Source organism: Mytilus californianus, unplaced genomic scaffold, assembly GCF_021869535.1.
Source record: "Mytilus californianus isolate M0D057914Y unplaced genomic scaffold, xbMytCali1.0.p SCAF_7, whole genome shotgun sequence".
NCBI lineage: Eukaryota > Metazoa > Mollusca > Bivalvia > Mytilida > Mytilidae > Mytilus > Mytilus californianus.
Genome location: NW_026262723.1, coordinates 59,946,150 through 59,964,925, shown reverse-complemented (window position 1 = coordinate 59,964,925; position 18,776 = coordinate 59,946,150). Strand labels below are relative to the sequence as shown.

General features: G+C 34.0%; 1 protein-coding gene across 1 annotated transcript; it reads right to left on the bottom strand.

The window, feature by feature from the left end:
- Positions 1–9,454: 9,454 nt before the first annotated feature.
- LOC127708523 (uncharacterized) lies at positions 9,455–10,153 on the bottom strand. Its single transcript, XM_052213422.1, has one exon. It carries the CDS (start codon positions 10,151–10,153, stop codon positions 9,455–9,457), a length of 699 nt encoding a protein of 232 aa, XP_052069382.1.
- Positions 10,154–18,776: the final 8,623 nt, after the last annotated feature.

Here is an 18,776-nt window from a genome sequence, read left to right as displayed (position 1 = left end):
GTTAAATTTGTTTAGACATTAATTACGTTTTCAAAACTTTCTAGTATTTTATGAAACTGTTGTAGATTGAACCTTTTTATAATGATTGAAGCAAATTTGATTTTCGGGCTTTGTATTTTTCATATAAATGAACTCAGTATTTGGCTGTCGACATTTTACTTTAAGACTGTATCAATCGCATTCAAGACACAATGTTTCGCGGAATCTTTTACGAATATTTTAAACTTATACCTCGAATTCGAAGCATATATTCATCTTAAGATTCTATGACAAAAAATACAATTCTTATTTTGAAATTATATGTTTTCCTTACAGCAAACAGCAACATACCATGCTCTCATGTGTAACTTTGTTATGTTTTAGATCACCAATTCGCGGAACAATTAGGTCGAGATCAGATTTATAATTTTCGAATAAAATTGACTGTAGAGTCACGAATTATACTGTTATTTGCCAGTCGTTCTGTTCCCCCTTTTGTTAAATACTACTCATTGTTTCTTAACAGTGTAATGATGCTTGAGACCAAATAAACCGTATTGATGCCAAAAAATTTCAAATACATTCAGTACGTCGTTATATATACTATGCGCTTATATCCGGATGCATTAACGAAACTTCAACTAGAACTTTTACTCTAAATCGAACTACAGCTCAAAGTCAGGGTTTGCTTTTAATCATTGTTTATTAGACCAAATTTCAAAGTTTCTTCGAAATCGAGACTTTCTCCGAAAAGTTGATAAGTTGTTTCAATTACTGCAGTCGGCATGTATGACAAAGACCGAGGTGGAAATATAGAGTGAAATTCACTAGAGTATTAGATACCCTCTTAACCGACTCGTTCAGAATCTCGCTAGTCGTCTCTTGTCTCGCTTTTCTTATTGTTTGTAAAGATAGCAAAATGAAATAGATATTTTCCGACAGCGTTTGTATATCATTTTTAATCTGTAGTTTGATCATATTGTCGCACAAAACGTTTAGTATCGTTTGTCTTCCTTTTGTTATATATATTGAACATAAATATATTGTTGAAACGCTTACTTTTTTTCCCCCTTGTATTCGAATTGATTACCAATTGCTTTTTTATAAACTTATATTTTTGTACAACAAATTGTATATTGCCAGTCCATACAGGAAACAACAAAGCTGCGGTTTATGTTCAGCGTATGTGTAAGAAAGTCGCTCTTATGTATATTATGGGGTTTAAATAAAGCTAGTACAATTAAATAAATCTTTATCAGCACTATACATAATTGACAAAACATTTTGGACATATAAGCTGTATAGAAATGTTACAAACATTTTTTTTTTTTTAAAGTTAGCACTACAACATAAATATCATAATGTATGAGTTTGTATAAAGTTAGCACTACAACATAAATATCATAATGTATGAGTTTGTATAAAGTTAGCACTACAACATAAATATCATAATGTATGAGTTTGTATAAAGTTAGCACTACAACATAAATATCATAATGTATGAGTTTGTATAAAGTTAGTTTAGAACTTGTCTGCACATTTTCGGACGGCTGCTGATGACTGGCGTATTCTTTCACATGCAAACCAAACCTTGACGTCTTGCATCTTAATGTTGGAAATTTTCGACATTTTCTTAATCTGTTCCCTTGATGGATAAGGATAGTGGCTATGTTGGTTGAACCAGTCTCGCAGTACCATGAAGTTTTTTGAGTTCAGTGCAGATTGATTATGGCAAGTCGCAGGTTTGACCAGACTGCTAAGCTTTCTGTCTATTCTATACATTAGTAATTGACGTTGGTGGTTGAAAAATTGATTTATACGACAGTGGTACTGAGGTGAAGACTCCATCACTGCAGTAAGTCTCTGCATCTCTATGTCGGCAATTGTGTTGTAATATTCTGTAAATAGAGCATCGACCTCTGTTGGAAAGCTTATCTCGTATGAATGGAGTCGGCTCTCCAGAAGTTCTGACTTCCTCTCGGTACTGTCGTAGGATGGATTGCAGATTATGCTGAAGACAGGGTGGTAAGTTTCAGAAGCTGAGACGGATTATTTTACAGTCCCTGCGACTGAAATCATTGGTTGATTTTGCTGGTCGGTAGTAGTAATCTTGACTGGTAAGATGTTTGGCATTCCCAGCATCTCTTCTACTGTCGTATTTCTGGTGATCTCGAATGGTAATGGTGTCGGTCTGGGTAAGTTGAGCCATACAGAATGCATGTCTGCCATCTTGTTTTGTTATAGAATAATTCGGAACAGAGGTTTAGAAATACTGAAGATTCGACTGAGATCGTCGTCATATTTATGCAAAAAAACAAACAATAGAGACCAAGCTCCGAGAAATGCTGTCAATCCATTGGTTTTCGGGACTTCTTTTATCTCTTTGTATTAAACATTCCATCTTTTGAGTAAGCTTGACCTTAAAACAACATAAATTAAGTTAAATACTCAATACACGCTTCTAGCTAGGAGTCAAGCACTTTGTAATTGATACTTGGAAAACAATGGTTACCAATTAGAAAACATCAAAGAACGTAATAAGTTGGATATATTAATCAATAAAAATTAATCAATTTTAGGAAATAATGATAATTAACAATTATGCAAATGAACAGAAAATAAATCAGAAGTAATAATTTGTTACCGGGTTAATAAATTTGAATTTAAGATCAAATGACCAATCAGGTTTAATTAATAAACATTTAAATTTCATTACTTATTGATAAACGTGAAAAGGTATCAAAACTGAATATATATTAAGTGTTGAATTGCAAGATGGTAAACTGTCAGTTAATATCAACAAGTTGAGGTCTTAAGATTAGTTATTAGTAAAAACTTCAATATTTAAAAAAAACACTTTAAATTTGCAAATATTTCGACTCTTTTTATTCTAACTGTTTGCTATCGTTACGAGGAAAATTTACACTGCAAGGTAAAACCGATATCAGCAAAGTTCAACTCAAACAAAAATCCGGGGGTGATCTCAGGTGCCCCCAAAAGGTAAACCAATCCTGCTCCACATGTGGCACCCGTCGTGTTGCTCATGTAAGTACAAAACCGGTGATAAGTCTAATTCGGTAGGTCACATTCGGGGAAAAGGAGGATGGGATTGTGGTAACGACAATTGGAACATATCCAATTTTCGAAGGGATGATTTCAACTTCACCACTTGGAACTCTTAGTTTTATAGCTTCCTTATGAGCAGCAACCATCTATCAAGGAAATCATGATATGAAACGCAAGCCCTGGAATATCGTATCAACTGGCATATATATATACCCCATATGCAGGTGCTGCTGGAATGTTGCTACATAGAAATGGAAAGTTCACAATTCGGAAGCTGAAAGGAACAAGTCGACATGAAGAGGAGCACAGTTGATTCCCATGGGAATGTCGATGGTTTGTTGAAAACACGTCCACCACACGTAAAAGATATGTTGTGAATCAAGAAAGCAAGCATCTTGATAATTTCAGTTTCAGAGAATTTTTTTTTGATTTAGACAAGATACTTATATCTACGTGGGCCATTCTGTTTTACGAAACAAAGCAGGACCAACTCTTTCAATTTGTCTTATAGTTTAGAATGGGGAATTCTTGTGTAAAGTGTAGAAAAGTAGTGGTAAGTAGAGCGATTTATTGACTAGATCTACTTTATCACATATTTGTTTCTATTCTAAGTAAAATATTTGCATCATTGCATATGCGTTTTTGTTTAGGTATAAAACTAGAATATTTGCTCATAGGACACTGTGCCCCACTCGTACTTTAGCGAATGTGCTAAGTTTCAAGTGGATGTGACCATCGATGACGGGGCATACAAATATGTTACTCAATTACAAAATGAAAAAAAAGATTGCGAAAATCATTTGAGAAAATTTTCGGAATTCCTGAAATGATATATGGATATTCGATAACATCAGTGGGATATATTTTTCTATTCTCTTTTTCAAAGTCTTTTTAATTGTCGTGAACTCTGTTTAAAAACGCACACAAAGCCCTCTCCCAACGGTGATGGTCACGATACACATACGTAGTATGTTTTAAGAATCAGGCAGTGAAATTCTTGCTAAAGTGGGCCGTCCGTATTGCTGTACGGGATGTATAAATACGCAGCCAAGTCCGATCAGAACGGGGACATTTAATCCGATGCCTCGTGTACAGAGAGTCATACGCTTGTTAAAGTTAAAGAACCCTTGCAACAACTCTCTGAGCGGTCCGTAAGTAGCCTGTCGTATGTTCCTCTCATTTACCAGTGCAGTACATATTTTACGCCACTCATCCAATGACTCCTACCTTACAGAAACTACCTTTTTGATTATTTGATTGTTGGTTGCTTTACCTACCTATTGTGTTTATTGTTAATTTGTTATCGTCATAAACATGGATGAAATATTTTCCACTGGACATTAGGCAAATAACAATCAATCAATCTAGTGATTTTTTCAAAGGGCGTACCTATATTTTAACGAAGAACACACAATTTGTCAAAATGACGTAACTGTCACCTGATAATGGAAATTACTTCTATATAAAATAAGGGGATGTGGTATAATTGCCAATGAGACAGTTGGTATCCACCGGAGACTAAAAAGTAGATGATAACAACTATAGGTCGCCGTACGATAGTGATATTTGCTCATTAGTAGGAGTCGGTACACTGGATATCTGTGATGTTATTCATTACTAGGAATCGATATATTGGATATCAGTTATATTGTCTATTAGTAGGAGTTGGAAAACTATTACTAGGGGTTTGCATACAGGATATGATAAAGTAACCCTTTCTGAGTTTTGGTATACAAATTAGGAGTTAACATGCAGAATTAATGTCAAATTGTCCATTACTAGGAATCTGTTACCAAGATATATGTTACATCGTATATAAGAAGGATCTGATTAAAATATATCCATCTTAGTCCAAAACTAGTATTGTTTATATACAGGAATCATGTCATATTGTCCATTAGTAATATTTTGTATACAGGATATCTGTCATTTTGTCCATAACAAGGATATGATATAAAATATATTTGTAATTTTTTCCTATAACTCTAGTGTTAGGTAAACAGGAAATTAGTCGTATTGTTTTTTGTTTTACTTTAGCTTTGGTACACAGGATATATGACTAATGGTTTTAACTAGGATATATTATAGAGGATAGTGTCGGTATATTTGGTATATTATCCTTTACTAGGAGCCCGTATGCTGGATATCTGTCATATTATAGACATATTGTCCATAACTAGGAGTCGGTATACTGAATAATATTACAAAAAAATTGGTATTTTGGATATCAATCATATCATCCATTACTAGGAATCGGTTTACTGGATATAAGTTACATTGTCCATTAATAGGAGTTGGTATACTGGATATCTATCATATTGTCGATTACAAATAATCGGTATTCTTGAAATCAGTCATATCATTGATTACTAAGAGTCGGTTTACTGGATATCAGTCATATCATCCATTATTAGGAGTCGATACACTGGATATCTGTTATATTGTCAATTACAAAGAATCGATATAACTGAATATATGTCATATTGTCGATTACAAAGAGTCGGTATGCTGATATCAGTCATATAATCTATTACTAGGAGTTGGTATTCTGAATATCAGTCATATCCCTGATTACTAAGAGTCGGTCCACTGGATATCAGTCATATCATCCATTACAAGGAGTCAATATACTGGATATCAGTCATATTGTCGATTACAAAAAGTCGGTATGCTGATATCAGTCATATAGTCTATTACTAGGAGTTGGTATTCTGGATATCAGTCATATCATCCATTACTAGGAGTCTATATACTGGATATCAGTCATATTGTCGATTACAAAGAGTCGATATTCTGGATATCAGTCATATCATCCATTACTAGGAGTCAATATACTGGATATTGGTCAAATTGTCGATTTCAAAGAGTCAATATACTGGATATCTGTCATATTGCCGATAACACAGAGTCGATATTCTTGAAATCAGTCATATCATCCATCACAAGGAGTCAATATACTGGATATCAGTTATATTGTCGATTGCGAAGGGTCGTTATTCTGGATAACAATCATATCATCCATTACTAGGAGTCGATATACTGGATATTGGTCAAATTGTCGATTTTTAAAGAGTCGATATACTGGATATCTGTTATATTGTCGATAACACAGAATCGATATTCTGGATATCAGTCATATCATCCATAAATAGGAGTCTATATACTGGTTATCAGTCATATTGTCGAATACAAAGAGTCGGTAGTCTGAATATCAGTCATATCATCCATAACTAGGAATCGATATAATGGATATCAGTCATATTGTCGATTACAAAGAGTCGGTATTCTGGATATCAGTCATATTATCCATTACTAGGAGTCTATATACTGGATATCAGTCGTATTGTCGATTACAAAGAGTCGATATTCTGGATATCAGTCATATCATCCATTACTAGGAGTCAATATACTGGATAGTGGTCAAATTGTCGATTTCAAAGAGTCGATATACTGGATATCTGTCATATTGTCGATAACATAGAGTCAATATTCTGGATATCAGTCATATCATCCATCACTAGGAGTCAATATACTGGATATCAGTCATATTGACGATTACAAAGGGTCGGTATTCTAGATATCAGTCATATCATCCATTACTAGGAGTCGATATACTGGATATTGGTCAAATTGTCGATTTTTAAAGAGTCGATATACTGGATATCTGTCATATTGTCGATAACGCAGAGTCGATATTCTGGATATCAGTCATATCATCCATCACTAGGAGTCTATATACTGGATATCAGTCATATTGTCGAATAAAAGTCGGTAGTCTGGATATCAGTCATATCATCCATAACTAGGAATCGATATAATGGATATCAGTCATATTGTCGATTACAAAGAGTCGGTATTCAGGATATCAGTCATATCATCCATTACTAGGAGCCGGTTAACTGGATATCAGTTTTATTGTCCATTACTAGGAGCTGTCAACCGGATTTCAGTCATTTTGTCGATTACAAAGAATCGATATTTTGGATATCAGTCATATCATCCATTACTAGGAGTGGATATACTGGATATCAGTCAAATTGTCGATTACAAAGAGTCGGTGTTCTGGATATCAGTCATGTTATCATTCTAAGTGGTAGTCATCGACACCCTTGTCGTCCTTTTAGCTCATATAATATCACTTGATGTTTTTGACATGCATAACCCGCTGCAATTGTTTGCTCCTGTCCTTAGTCAGGAATCTGATGTTCAGTAGTTGTCGTTTGTTGATGTGGTTCATAAGTGTTTCTCGTTTCTTGTTTTTTATATAGATTAGACCGTTGGTTTTCCCGTTTGAATGGTTTTACACTAGTAATTTTTGGGGCCCTTTATAGCTTGCTGTTCGGTGTGAGCCAAGGCTCCGTGTTGAAGACCGTACTTTGACCTATAATGGTTTACTTTTAAAAATTATGACTTGGATGGAGAGTTGTCTCATTGGCACTCATACCACATCTTCTTATATCTATATGAGTAATAAAGTAAACAAATAGGATCAACAAAAACTCTGAAGAGTGTGTCTAAACATCGGGTTAGAGAGGACATGACAAGTTCGAGTTGAACGTCGTGACAGAAACATGTAGTAAAGTAAAAGTTCGTGACTTGTTTCGAGTAATTACTTTCAAACTTCGAAGTTTGGAGGTCGAGTCCTAAGACTACAAATTCGAGTTTGAGTTCGAGTGAAAATTCGAGGTAGACATGCATTCGTAGTCTCTATGTATATTATGTACAACATATGACAATTGATCAACTCTGACAGCTAGTTGCACTGATATATTTATTTAATACTCATTTAATCCAATAAGAAACAAAAAGATAACCATGTTACATTCGAGAAGAAAGTCATCAGCATGCTAGGGTTTGAAATCGATTACATATTTGTCATGTTTAAAATAGATTATATTAGTTAATATTGGAACTAATTGCACGTGCGTCCCTCTTCCTACCGCTTTTATATAATATATATTTGAACAAGTCAAAATTTGACCAAGAATAAAAAGAGCAATGAAATTATGCCAGTACGGGTTACATATAATATGGGTTCATGATGTTCTCTCAATTAGCAATACAAATTCTACGCTTGGGTTCCACTGATATATCCTAAAGAGTTAGTATTTTTTGAAACTAATGTAGACGGAACTTTTTTATAATGATTGAAGTAAATTTGATTTTCAGGCTTTGTATTTTTCATATAAATGAACTCAGTTTTTGGCTGTCGACATTTTACTTTAAGACTGTATCAATCGCATTCAAGACACAATGTTTCGCGGAATCTTTTACGAATATTTTAAACTTATACCTCGAATTCGAAGCATATGTTTTAGATCACCAATTCGCGGAACAATTAGGTCGAGATCAGATTTATAATTTTCAAATAAAATTGACTGTAGAGTCACGAATTATACTGTTATTTGCCAGTCGTTCTGTTCCCCCTTTTTGTTAAATACTACTCATTGTTTCTTAACAGTGTAATGATACTTGAGACCACCAAATAAACCGTATTAATGCCAAAAAAAATCAAATACATTCAGTACGTCGTTATATTATATATACTCTGCGCTTATATCCGGATGCATTAACGAATTTTCAACTAGAACTTTTACTCTAAATCGAACTACAATTCAAAGTCAAGGTTTGCTTTTTATCATTGTTTATTAGACCAAATTTCTAAGTTCCTTCGAAATCGAGACTTTCTCCGAAAGTTGATAAGTTCAATTACTGCAGTCGGCATGTATGACAAAGACCGAGGTGGAAATATAGAGGGAAATTCACTCTCTTAACCTACTCGTTCAGAATCCCGTTAGTCGTCTCTTGTCTCGACTTTCTTACTGTTTGTAAAGATAGCACAAATAAAAGATATATTTTCCGACAGCGTTTGTATATCATTTTAATCTGTAGTTTGATCATATTGTCGCAAATAACGTTTAATATCGTTTGTCTTCCTTTTGTTAAAAAATTTATATATATTGAACATAAATATATTGTTTAAACGCTTACATCTTTTTTTCATGTATTCGTATTGATTAATAATTGCTTTTTTCAAGTTTATAAACTAATATTTTTGTGCAACAAAATATAACATCATAAAAATACATGCATTTCAGTACAGCAATGTCTGTGTTGTATATTATGTTTTTTTTTTGCTTTGGAATGTTTAACGGAAAGTCGGATGGAATTGCCAGTCCATACAGGAAACAACAAAGTTGCGGTTTATGTTCAGCGTATGTGTAAGAAAGTTTCTCTTATATTATGGGGTTTTAATAAAACTAGTACAATTAAACAAATCTTTATCAGCACTATACATAATCGACAAAACATATTGGACATATAAACTGTATAGAAATGTTACAAAATTTTTTTTTTAGTTTAAAAATTAGCACTACAACATAAATATAATGCATGAGTTTGTATAAAGTCAGTTTAGTTTTCGGACGGCTGCTGATGACTGGCGTATTCTTTCACATGCAAACCAAACTTTGACGTCTTGCATCTTAATGTTGGAAATTTTTGACATTTTCTTAATCTGTTCCCTTGATGGATAAGGATAGTGGCTATGTTGGTTGAACCAGTCTCGCAGTACCATGAAGTTTTTTGAGTTCAGTGTAGATTGATTATGGCAAGTCGCAGGTTTGACCAGACTGCTAAGCTTTCTGTCTATTCTATACATTAGTAATTGACGTTGGTGGTTGAAAAATTGATTTATACGACAGTGGTACTGTGGTGAAGACTCCATGACTGCAGTAAGTCTCTTCATCTCTATGTCGGCAGTTATGTTGTAATATTCTGTAAAGAGAGCATCGACCTCTGTTGGGAAGCTTATCTCGTATGAATGGAGTCGGCTCTCCAGAAGTTCTGACTTCCTCTCGGTACTGTCGTAGGATGGATTGCAGATTATGCTGAAGACAGGGTGGTAAGTTTCAGAAGCTGAGACGGATTGTTTTACAGTCCCTGCGACTGAAATCATTGGTTGATTTTGCTGGTCGGTAGTAGTAATCTTGACTGGTAAGATATTTGGCATTCCCAGCATCTCTTCTACTGTCGTATTTCTGGTGATCTCGAATGGTAGTGGTGTCGGTCTGGGTAAGTTGAGCCATACGGAATGCATGTCTGCCATCTTGTTTTATTGTAGAATAATTCGGAACAGAGGTTTAGAAATACTGATAATTCGACTGAGATCGTCGTCATATTTATGCAAAAAAACAAACAGTAGAGACCAAGCTCCGAGAAATGCTTTCAATCCATTGGTTTTCGGGACTTCTTTTATCTCTTTGTATTAAACATTCCATCTTTTGAGTTAGTTTGACCTTAAAACAACATAAATTAAGTTAAATACTCAATACACGCTTCTAGCCAGTAGTCAAGCACTTTGTAATTGATAATTGGAAAACAATGGTTACCAATTAGAAAACATCAAAGAACGTAATTAGTTTGGAATATTAATCAATAAAAATTAATTAATTTGAGGAAATAATGATAATTAACAATTATGCAAATGAAAAGAAAATAAATCAGCAGTAATAATTTGTTACCTAGATAATAAATTTGAATTTAAGATCAAATGACCAATCAAGTGAGTGAGTAGATTTTCACCTGGACGGACGTGTTTACTATATGTCCTGTAGACCAAGGTGAATAAAATGTCGAATACTTAAATCATAAACTGATGAGTTGAGAATGGAAACTTCCGACCAACTACCAGAGGAGATTACAGCAGTTCTATCACTCGTAGAGAATCAACCCGCCGATTGGACTTTAACTAAACGGAATGGAAGATACTCCATGCAGATAAAATGGCGACAAACATCACAAAAGCCTACAATCACGAAAAAGAGGTCATCAAAAGCGCGTCAAGACAGGAATCGCCGTCGACGACAAGCCTTCCTCCTTCGAAAACAACAAGAGTCTGGTGAACCGACAATAAACACCGAGGAGCAGGTACATACCGCACCACCCCCGGTTGTCGAGACAAAGGAGTTACCTACACCAGCCATCAATGATGATATGGATACCGGTACACCTATCTCGCAAACAGACAGTAATCTATCAGCAAAACAGACTATAGCTTAAGAGAAAAAGAAAAGAACGACTACAGAAGTAGATCCCGCCCGACAGGGTGTCGAGGGTCGATCTGAAGTGGATAAAACTCTACAGAAAGAGAGAAAAAAGAGACAACTAGACGCTCGAAGCTACACCAAAGGACTAAAGGTGAAGAAAGTATGCTTGGATCTTCCGCAAACTATGTATGTGATGGATATTGTCGACAACGACTTGTATCTGCTCGTCAATAGCGATACTTTGGAGTTGCACGACTTCATCTACAAAGACCAGAACAAAAACACGTACCAATACATCAAAAGAAGTTTTGACACTTGGCTTGATGTTAGGAACAGCAAGAACTTTTTATTTAGTCAAGAAAGGATGCAAGCAATAGTGACAATTGCAAAAAAATACAGGGCGAGATAAGCCCCAAGACCTGTTAAATTCCCATTTGTTATACTTTGTGTTAAAGGGGCGAAATAAGTTCAATCCCCTTTTTTGCCCTAAAAAAAAAAAAAAAAAAAAAAAAAAAAACAAATGACCAATCAGGTTTAATTAATAAACAATTAAATTTCATTACTTATTGATAAAAGTGAACAGCTATCAAAACTGAATAAAATCGTTTTACAAATTCATGCTTTAAAATGTTTTATTGGTTATATTTTATGGGAACTTCTTTGATTGATTAAACATTGAACCTTTCTATCACTTGTTTACCGGAAAATATTTTGCATCATTAATAATGTTGAAAAATCAGAAGTTGGTTTATTGCATATTTAGAAATTTTGAATCTTCCTCGCGCCCGTGCTTTATAAAAATGGGACATATACTGTCTTTACTTAATTCCAAAATTTCAAACCTTCGTACAGTTTCCGGCAACAACAACAGAATAGAAATTTCGAAGGCAAAAATTTAAAGAATTTCAAAGTCAACCTTTTGAATTTGAAAAAGGACAAAATTTAGAGTTTAAAAAGTAAGCATTCACAGTCAATTTAATAAAAAAAAAAGGATTAAACATTGACATCCTCAGAAGATATTAAGTGTTGAATTGCAAGGAGGTAAACTGTCAGTTAATATCAACAAGTTGAGGATTTAAGATTAGCTATTAGTAAAAACTTCAATATTTAAAAAACCACTTTAAATTTGCAAATATTTCGACTCTTTTTATTCGAACTATTTGCTATCTTTACGAGGAAAATTTACACTTTAAGGGAAAACCGATATCAGCAAAGTTCAACTCAAATAAAAATTCAAATACGAAATCTATTTGTAATTTTTGATTCTTGATTTAAAATTTTAACATACTCTTAAGAAGGATAAGGAAACTGGAGGCCCTGAAGCATCGTGAAAGGGAAAAAATAAGGTTATCATTTAATTTATGCACTTTAGAGTATTTTAATTTTTTTCATAGAAAACTTTGGAAAAGATAGGCGAAAGATACCAAAGGGACATTAAAATTCATAAGTATAAAAAAAAAAGACCAAAAGACAAACAACAGTATACAAAACACAACATAGAACACTAAAGACTGAGCAACACGAACCCTACCAAAATCCGGGGGTTTTATCAGATGCCCCGGAAAGATAAACCAATCCAGCTCCACATGTGGCACCCGTCGTGTTGCTCATGCAAGTACAAAAACGGTGATAAATCTAATTCGGTAGGTCACATTCGGGGAAAAGGATGATGGGATTGTGGTAACGACAATAGGAACATATCCTTTGTCATTTGTGAAAAAGATATTCCATATCGGTCAACCAACTCGTGATGGCGTCCGTAAAATTTTCAAAGGGATGATTTCAACTTCACCACTTGGAACTCTTAGTTTAATAGCTTCCTTTTGAGCAGCAACCCTTTATCAAGGAAATCATGATAGGAAACGCAAGCCCTGGAATATCGGATCAACTGGGAGATATATATACCCCATATGCAGGCGCTGGTGGAATGTTACTACAGAGAAATGGAAAGTACACAATTGGGAAGCTGAAAGGAACAAGTCGGCAAGAAGAGGAGCACAGTTGGTTACCATGGGAATGTCGATGGTTTGTTGAAAACGCGTCCACCACACGAAACAAATATGTTGTCAATCAAGAAATCTAGCATCTTGATAATTTCAGTTTCAGAGAATTTTTTGTTTGAATTAGAGTAATTTTTACAAAGTACGATTTATCCCTCCCCAAGACAAGATACTTATATCTACGTTGGCCATTCTTTTTTACGAAACAAAGCAGGACCAACTCTTTCAATTTGTCTTTAAGTTTTGAATGGGAAATGCTTGTGTAAAGTGTAGAAAAGTAGTGGTAAGTAGAGCGAGTTATTGACTAGATCTACTTGAACACATATTTGTTTAAATTTTAAGTAAAATATATTTGCATCATTGCATATGCATTTTTGTTTAGGTATAAAACTAGAATATTTGCTCATAGGACACTGTGCCCCACTCGCATTTTCACGTATGTGCTAAGTTTCAAGTTGTTGTGACCATCGTTGACGGAGCATACAAACATATCAATAAATTACAAAATAAAAAAAATGATAGCGAAAATCATATGAGAAAATTTTCGGAATTCCTGAAATGATTTATGGATATTCGATAACATTAGTGGAATATATTTTTCTATTCTCTTTTTCAACGTCTTTTCAATTGACGTGAACTCTGCTTAAAAAGGCATATGAAGCCATCTCCCAACGATGATGGTCACGATACACATACGTAGTATGTTTTAAGAATCAGGAAGTGAAATTCTTGCTAAAGTGGGCCGTCCATATGGCTGTACGGGATGTATAAATACGCAGCCAAGTCGGATCAGAACGAGGATCGACGTTTAATCTGATGCCTCTTGTAGAGAGTCCTACGCTTGTTAAAGTTAAAGAACTCTTGCAACAACTCTCTGAGAGGCCCGTAAGTAGCCTGTCGTATGTTCCTCTCATTTACCAGTGCAGTACAAATTTCCCGCCACTCATCCTATGACTCCTACCTAACTGGGCCTTCCTATTTGATTATTTGATTGTTGGTTGCTTTACCTACCTTTTGTGTTTATTGTTAATTTGTTATCGTCATAAACATGGATGAAACATTTTCCAATGGACATTAGGCAAATAACAATCAATCAATCTAGTGATTCTTTCATAAGGCGTACCGATATTTTAACGAAGAATACACACAAAATGACGTAACTGTCCCCTGATAACGGAAATTACATCTATATAAAATAAGGGGATGTGGTATAATTGCCAATGCGACAGCTGATATCCACCGGAGACTAAAAAAATAAATGTTAACAACTATAGGTCGCCGTACGATAGTGATATTTTTTCCATTTGTAGGAGTCAATACACTTGATATAAGTCATATTGTCCATTACTAGGAGTCGGTACACTAGATCGATATAAGTCATATTGCTCATTAGTAGGAGTCAATACACTTGATATAAGTCATATTGTCCATTACTAGGAGTCGGTTCACTAGATATAAGTCATATTGCTCATTAGTAGGAGTCAATACACTGTATATAAGTCATATTGTCCATTACTAGGAGTCGGTACACTGGATATCAGTCATATTGCTCATTAGTAGGAGTCGGTACACTAGATATCAGTCATATTATTCATTACTAGGAATCGATATATTGGATATCAGTTATATTGTCTATTAGTAGGAGTTGGAAAGCTATTACTAGGGGTTTGCATACAGGATATGATAAAGTAACCCTTTCTAAGTTTTGGCATACAAGTATAAATCTGTATGATTTTCCAAAATTAGGAGTTAATATGCAGAATTAATGTCAAATTGTCCATTACTATGATTCTGTTATCAAGATATCTGTTACATCGTATATAAGTAGGATCTGATTAAAATATATCTATCTTAGTCCAAAACTAGTATTGTTTATATACAGGAATCATGTTATATTGTCCATTAGTAATATTTTGTATACAGGATATCTGTCATTTTGTCCATAACAAGGATATGATATAAAATATATTTGTAATTTTTTTCTATAACTATAGTGTTAGGTAAACAGGAAATTAGTCGTATTGTTTTTTGTTTTACTATAGCTTTCGTTCACAGGATATATGACAAATGGTTTTAACTAGGATATATTATACAGGATATCTATCATATCGGCCATAACTAAGTGTTGGTATATTGGATATCAGTCACACTGTCTTTTACTATGATTTGATATACATGATATTTGGTATATTATCCTTTACTAGGAGCCCGTATGCTGGATATCTGTCATATTATAGACATATTGTCCATAATTAGGAGTCGGTATACTGAATAATATTACAAAAAAATCGGTATTTTGGATATCAATCATATCATCCATTACTATTAGTTACATTGTACATTAATAGGAGTTGGTATACTGGATATCTATCATATTGTCGATTACAAATAATCGGTATTCTGGATATCAGTCATACCATTGATTACCAAAGCCGGTTTTCTGGATATCAGTCATATCATCCATTACTAGGAGTCGATACACTGGATATCTGTTATATTGTCAATTACAAAGAATCGATATACTGAATATATGTCATATTATCGATTACAAAGAGTCGGTATGTTGATATCAGTCATATAATCTTTTACTAGGAGTTGGTATTCTGAATTTCAGTCATATCATAGACATATTGTCCATAATTAGGAGTCGGTATACTGAATAATATTACAAAAAAATCGGTATTTTGGATATCAATCATATCATCCATTACTATTAGTTACATTGTACATTAATAGGAGTTGGTATACTGGATATCTATCATATTGTCGATTACAAATAATCGGTATTCTGGATATCAGTCATACCATTGATTACCAAAGCCGGTTTTCTGGATATCAGTCATATCATCCATTACTAGGAGTCGATACACTGGATATCTGTTATATTGTCAATTACAAAGAATCGATATACTGAATATATGTCATATTATCGATTACAAAGAGTCGGTATGTTGATATCAGTCATATAATCTTTTACTAGGAGTTGGTATTCTGAATTTCAGTCATATCATTGATTACTAAGAGTTGGTTCACTGGATATCAGTCATATCATCCATTACAATGAGTCGATATACTGGATATCAGTCATATTGTCGATTACAAAGAGTCGATATTCTGGATATCAGTCATGTCATCCATTACTAGGAGTCTATATACTGAATATCAGTCATATTGTCGATTACAAAGAGTCGATATTCTGGATATCAGTCATATCATCCATTACTAGGAGTCAATATACTGGATATTGGTCAAATTGTCGATTTCAAAGAGTCGATATACTGGATATCTGTCATATTGTCGATAACACAGAGTCGATATTCTGGATATCAGTCATATCATCCATCACTAGGAGTCAATATACTGGATATCAGTCATATTGTCGATTACAAAGTTTGGTATTCTGGATATCAGTCATATCATCCATTACTAGGAGTCAATATACTGGATATTGGTCAAATTGTCGATTTTTAAAGAGTCGATTTACTAGATATCTGTCATATTGTCGATAACACAGAGTCGATATTCTGGATATCAGTCATATCATCCATCATAAGAAGTCAATATACTGGATATCAGTCATATTGTCGATTACAAAGGGTCGGTATTCTGGATTTCAGTCATATCATCCATCACTAGGAGTCGATATACTGGATATTGGTCAAATTGTCGATTTTTATAGAGTCGATATACTGGATATCTGTCATATTGTCGATATCACAGAGTCGATATTCTTGATATCAGTCATATCATCCATTACTAGAAGTCTATATACTGGATATCAGTCATATTGTCGAATACAAATAATCGGTAGTCTGGATATCAGTCATATCATCCGTTACTAGGAGTCGATACACTGGATATCTGTTATATTGTCAATTACAAAGAATCGATATACTGAATATATGTCATATTGTCGATTACAAAGAGTCGGTATGTTGATATCAGTCATATAATCTTTTACTAGGAGTTGGTATTCTGAATTTCAGTCATATTATTGATTACTAAGAGTTGGTTCACTGGATATCAGGCATATCATCCATTACAATGAGTCGATATACTGGATATCAGTCATATTGTCGATTACAAAGAGTCGATATTTTGGATATCAATCATGTCATCCATTACTAGGAGTCAATATACTGGATATCAGTCATATTGTCGATTACAAAGAGTCGATATTCTGGATATCAGTCATATCATCCATTACTAGGAGTCAATATACTGGATATTGGTCAAATTGTCGATTTCAAAGAGTCGATATACTGGATATCTGTCATATTGTCGATAACACAGAGTCGATATTCTAGATATAAGTCATATCATCCATCACTGGGAGTCAATATACTGGATATCAGTAATATTGTCGATTACAAAGTTTGGTATTCTGGATATCAGTCATATCATCCATTACTAGGAGTCGATATACTGGATATTGGTCAAATTGTCGATTCTTAAAGAGTCGATTTACTAGATATCTGTCATATTGTCGATAACACAGAGTCGATATTCTGGATATCAGTCATATCATCCATCATTAGGAGTCAATATACTGGATATCAGTCATATTGTCGAATACAAAGAGTCGGTAGTCTGGATATCAGTCATATCATCTACAACTAGGAATCGATTGCATGGATATCAGTCATATTGTCGATTACAAAGATTCGGTATTCAGGATATCAGTCATATCATCCATAACTAGGAGCCGGTTAACTGGATATCAGTTTATTGTCCATAACTAGGAGCTGATATACCTGATTTCAGTAATTTGGTCGATTACAAAGAATCGATATTTTGGATATCAGTCATATCATCCATTACTAGGAGTGGATATACTGGATATCAGTCACATTGTCGATTACAAAGAGTCGGTATTCTGGATATCAGTCATGTTATCATTACTGAGTTGATATTATGGATATCAGTCATATAATCCAATACTTGGAGCCTATATACTGAATATCAGTCATATTGTCAATTTCAAAGAGTCGATATACTGGATATATGTCATATTATCGATAACAAAGAGTCGGTATTCTGATATCAGTCATAATCTATTACTAGGAGTTGGATGTCAGTCATTTTGTCAATTACAAAGATTCGATATACTGGATATATGTCATATTGTCGATTTCAAAGAGTCGGTATTCTGGATATCCGTTATAGTGTCCATTATTAGGAGTTGGTATCCTTTGCATTTGTCGTATGGTCTATAACTATATACGCTATACGTTATATTATCCATTTCTTAGTTTCGGTGTAAAGGACATCTATTTCTGTGATAAGAATATGATATACAGGATAGCCGTAAAATTGTCAACAAGGAGGATTTAATGTACAAGATGTCTGTCGCATTTTATGATTACTATGAATTCGTATCAGATATCTGCGATTTTATCCATAAATAGAATTTGGTATACAAGATATCTGTGATATTGACCATTGCAATGACTCATATAGAATATCTGTCATATTGACCATAAAAGTGATATTAATTTGCTCATAACTAGGATTTGGTATCCAGGATATTTTTCATATTGTACATTTGTAGAATTTGCTGTACATGATATCTGTCACATTTTCCATAACTAGGATACGGCATACAAGGATATTTGTCATATTGTACATTTATAGGAATTGGTATACATGATATATGTCATAGTGTCCATAAATACGATATGGT

What these genes read in the sequence shown, in the direction of transcription:
- LOC127708523 (XM_052213422.1), bottom strand. Translation starts at nt 10,153, where the DNA reads ATGGCAGACATGCATTCCGTATGGCTCAACTTACCCAGACCGACACCA.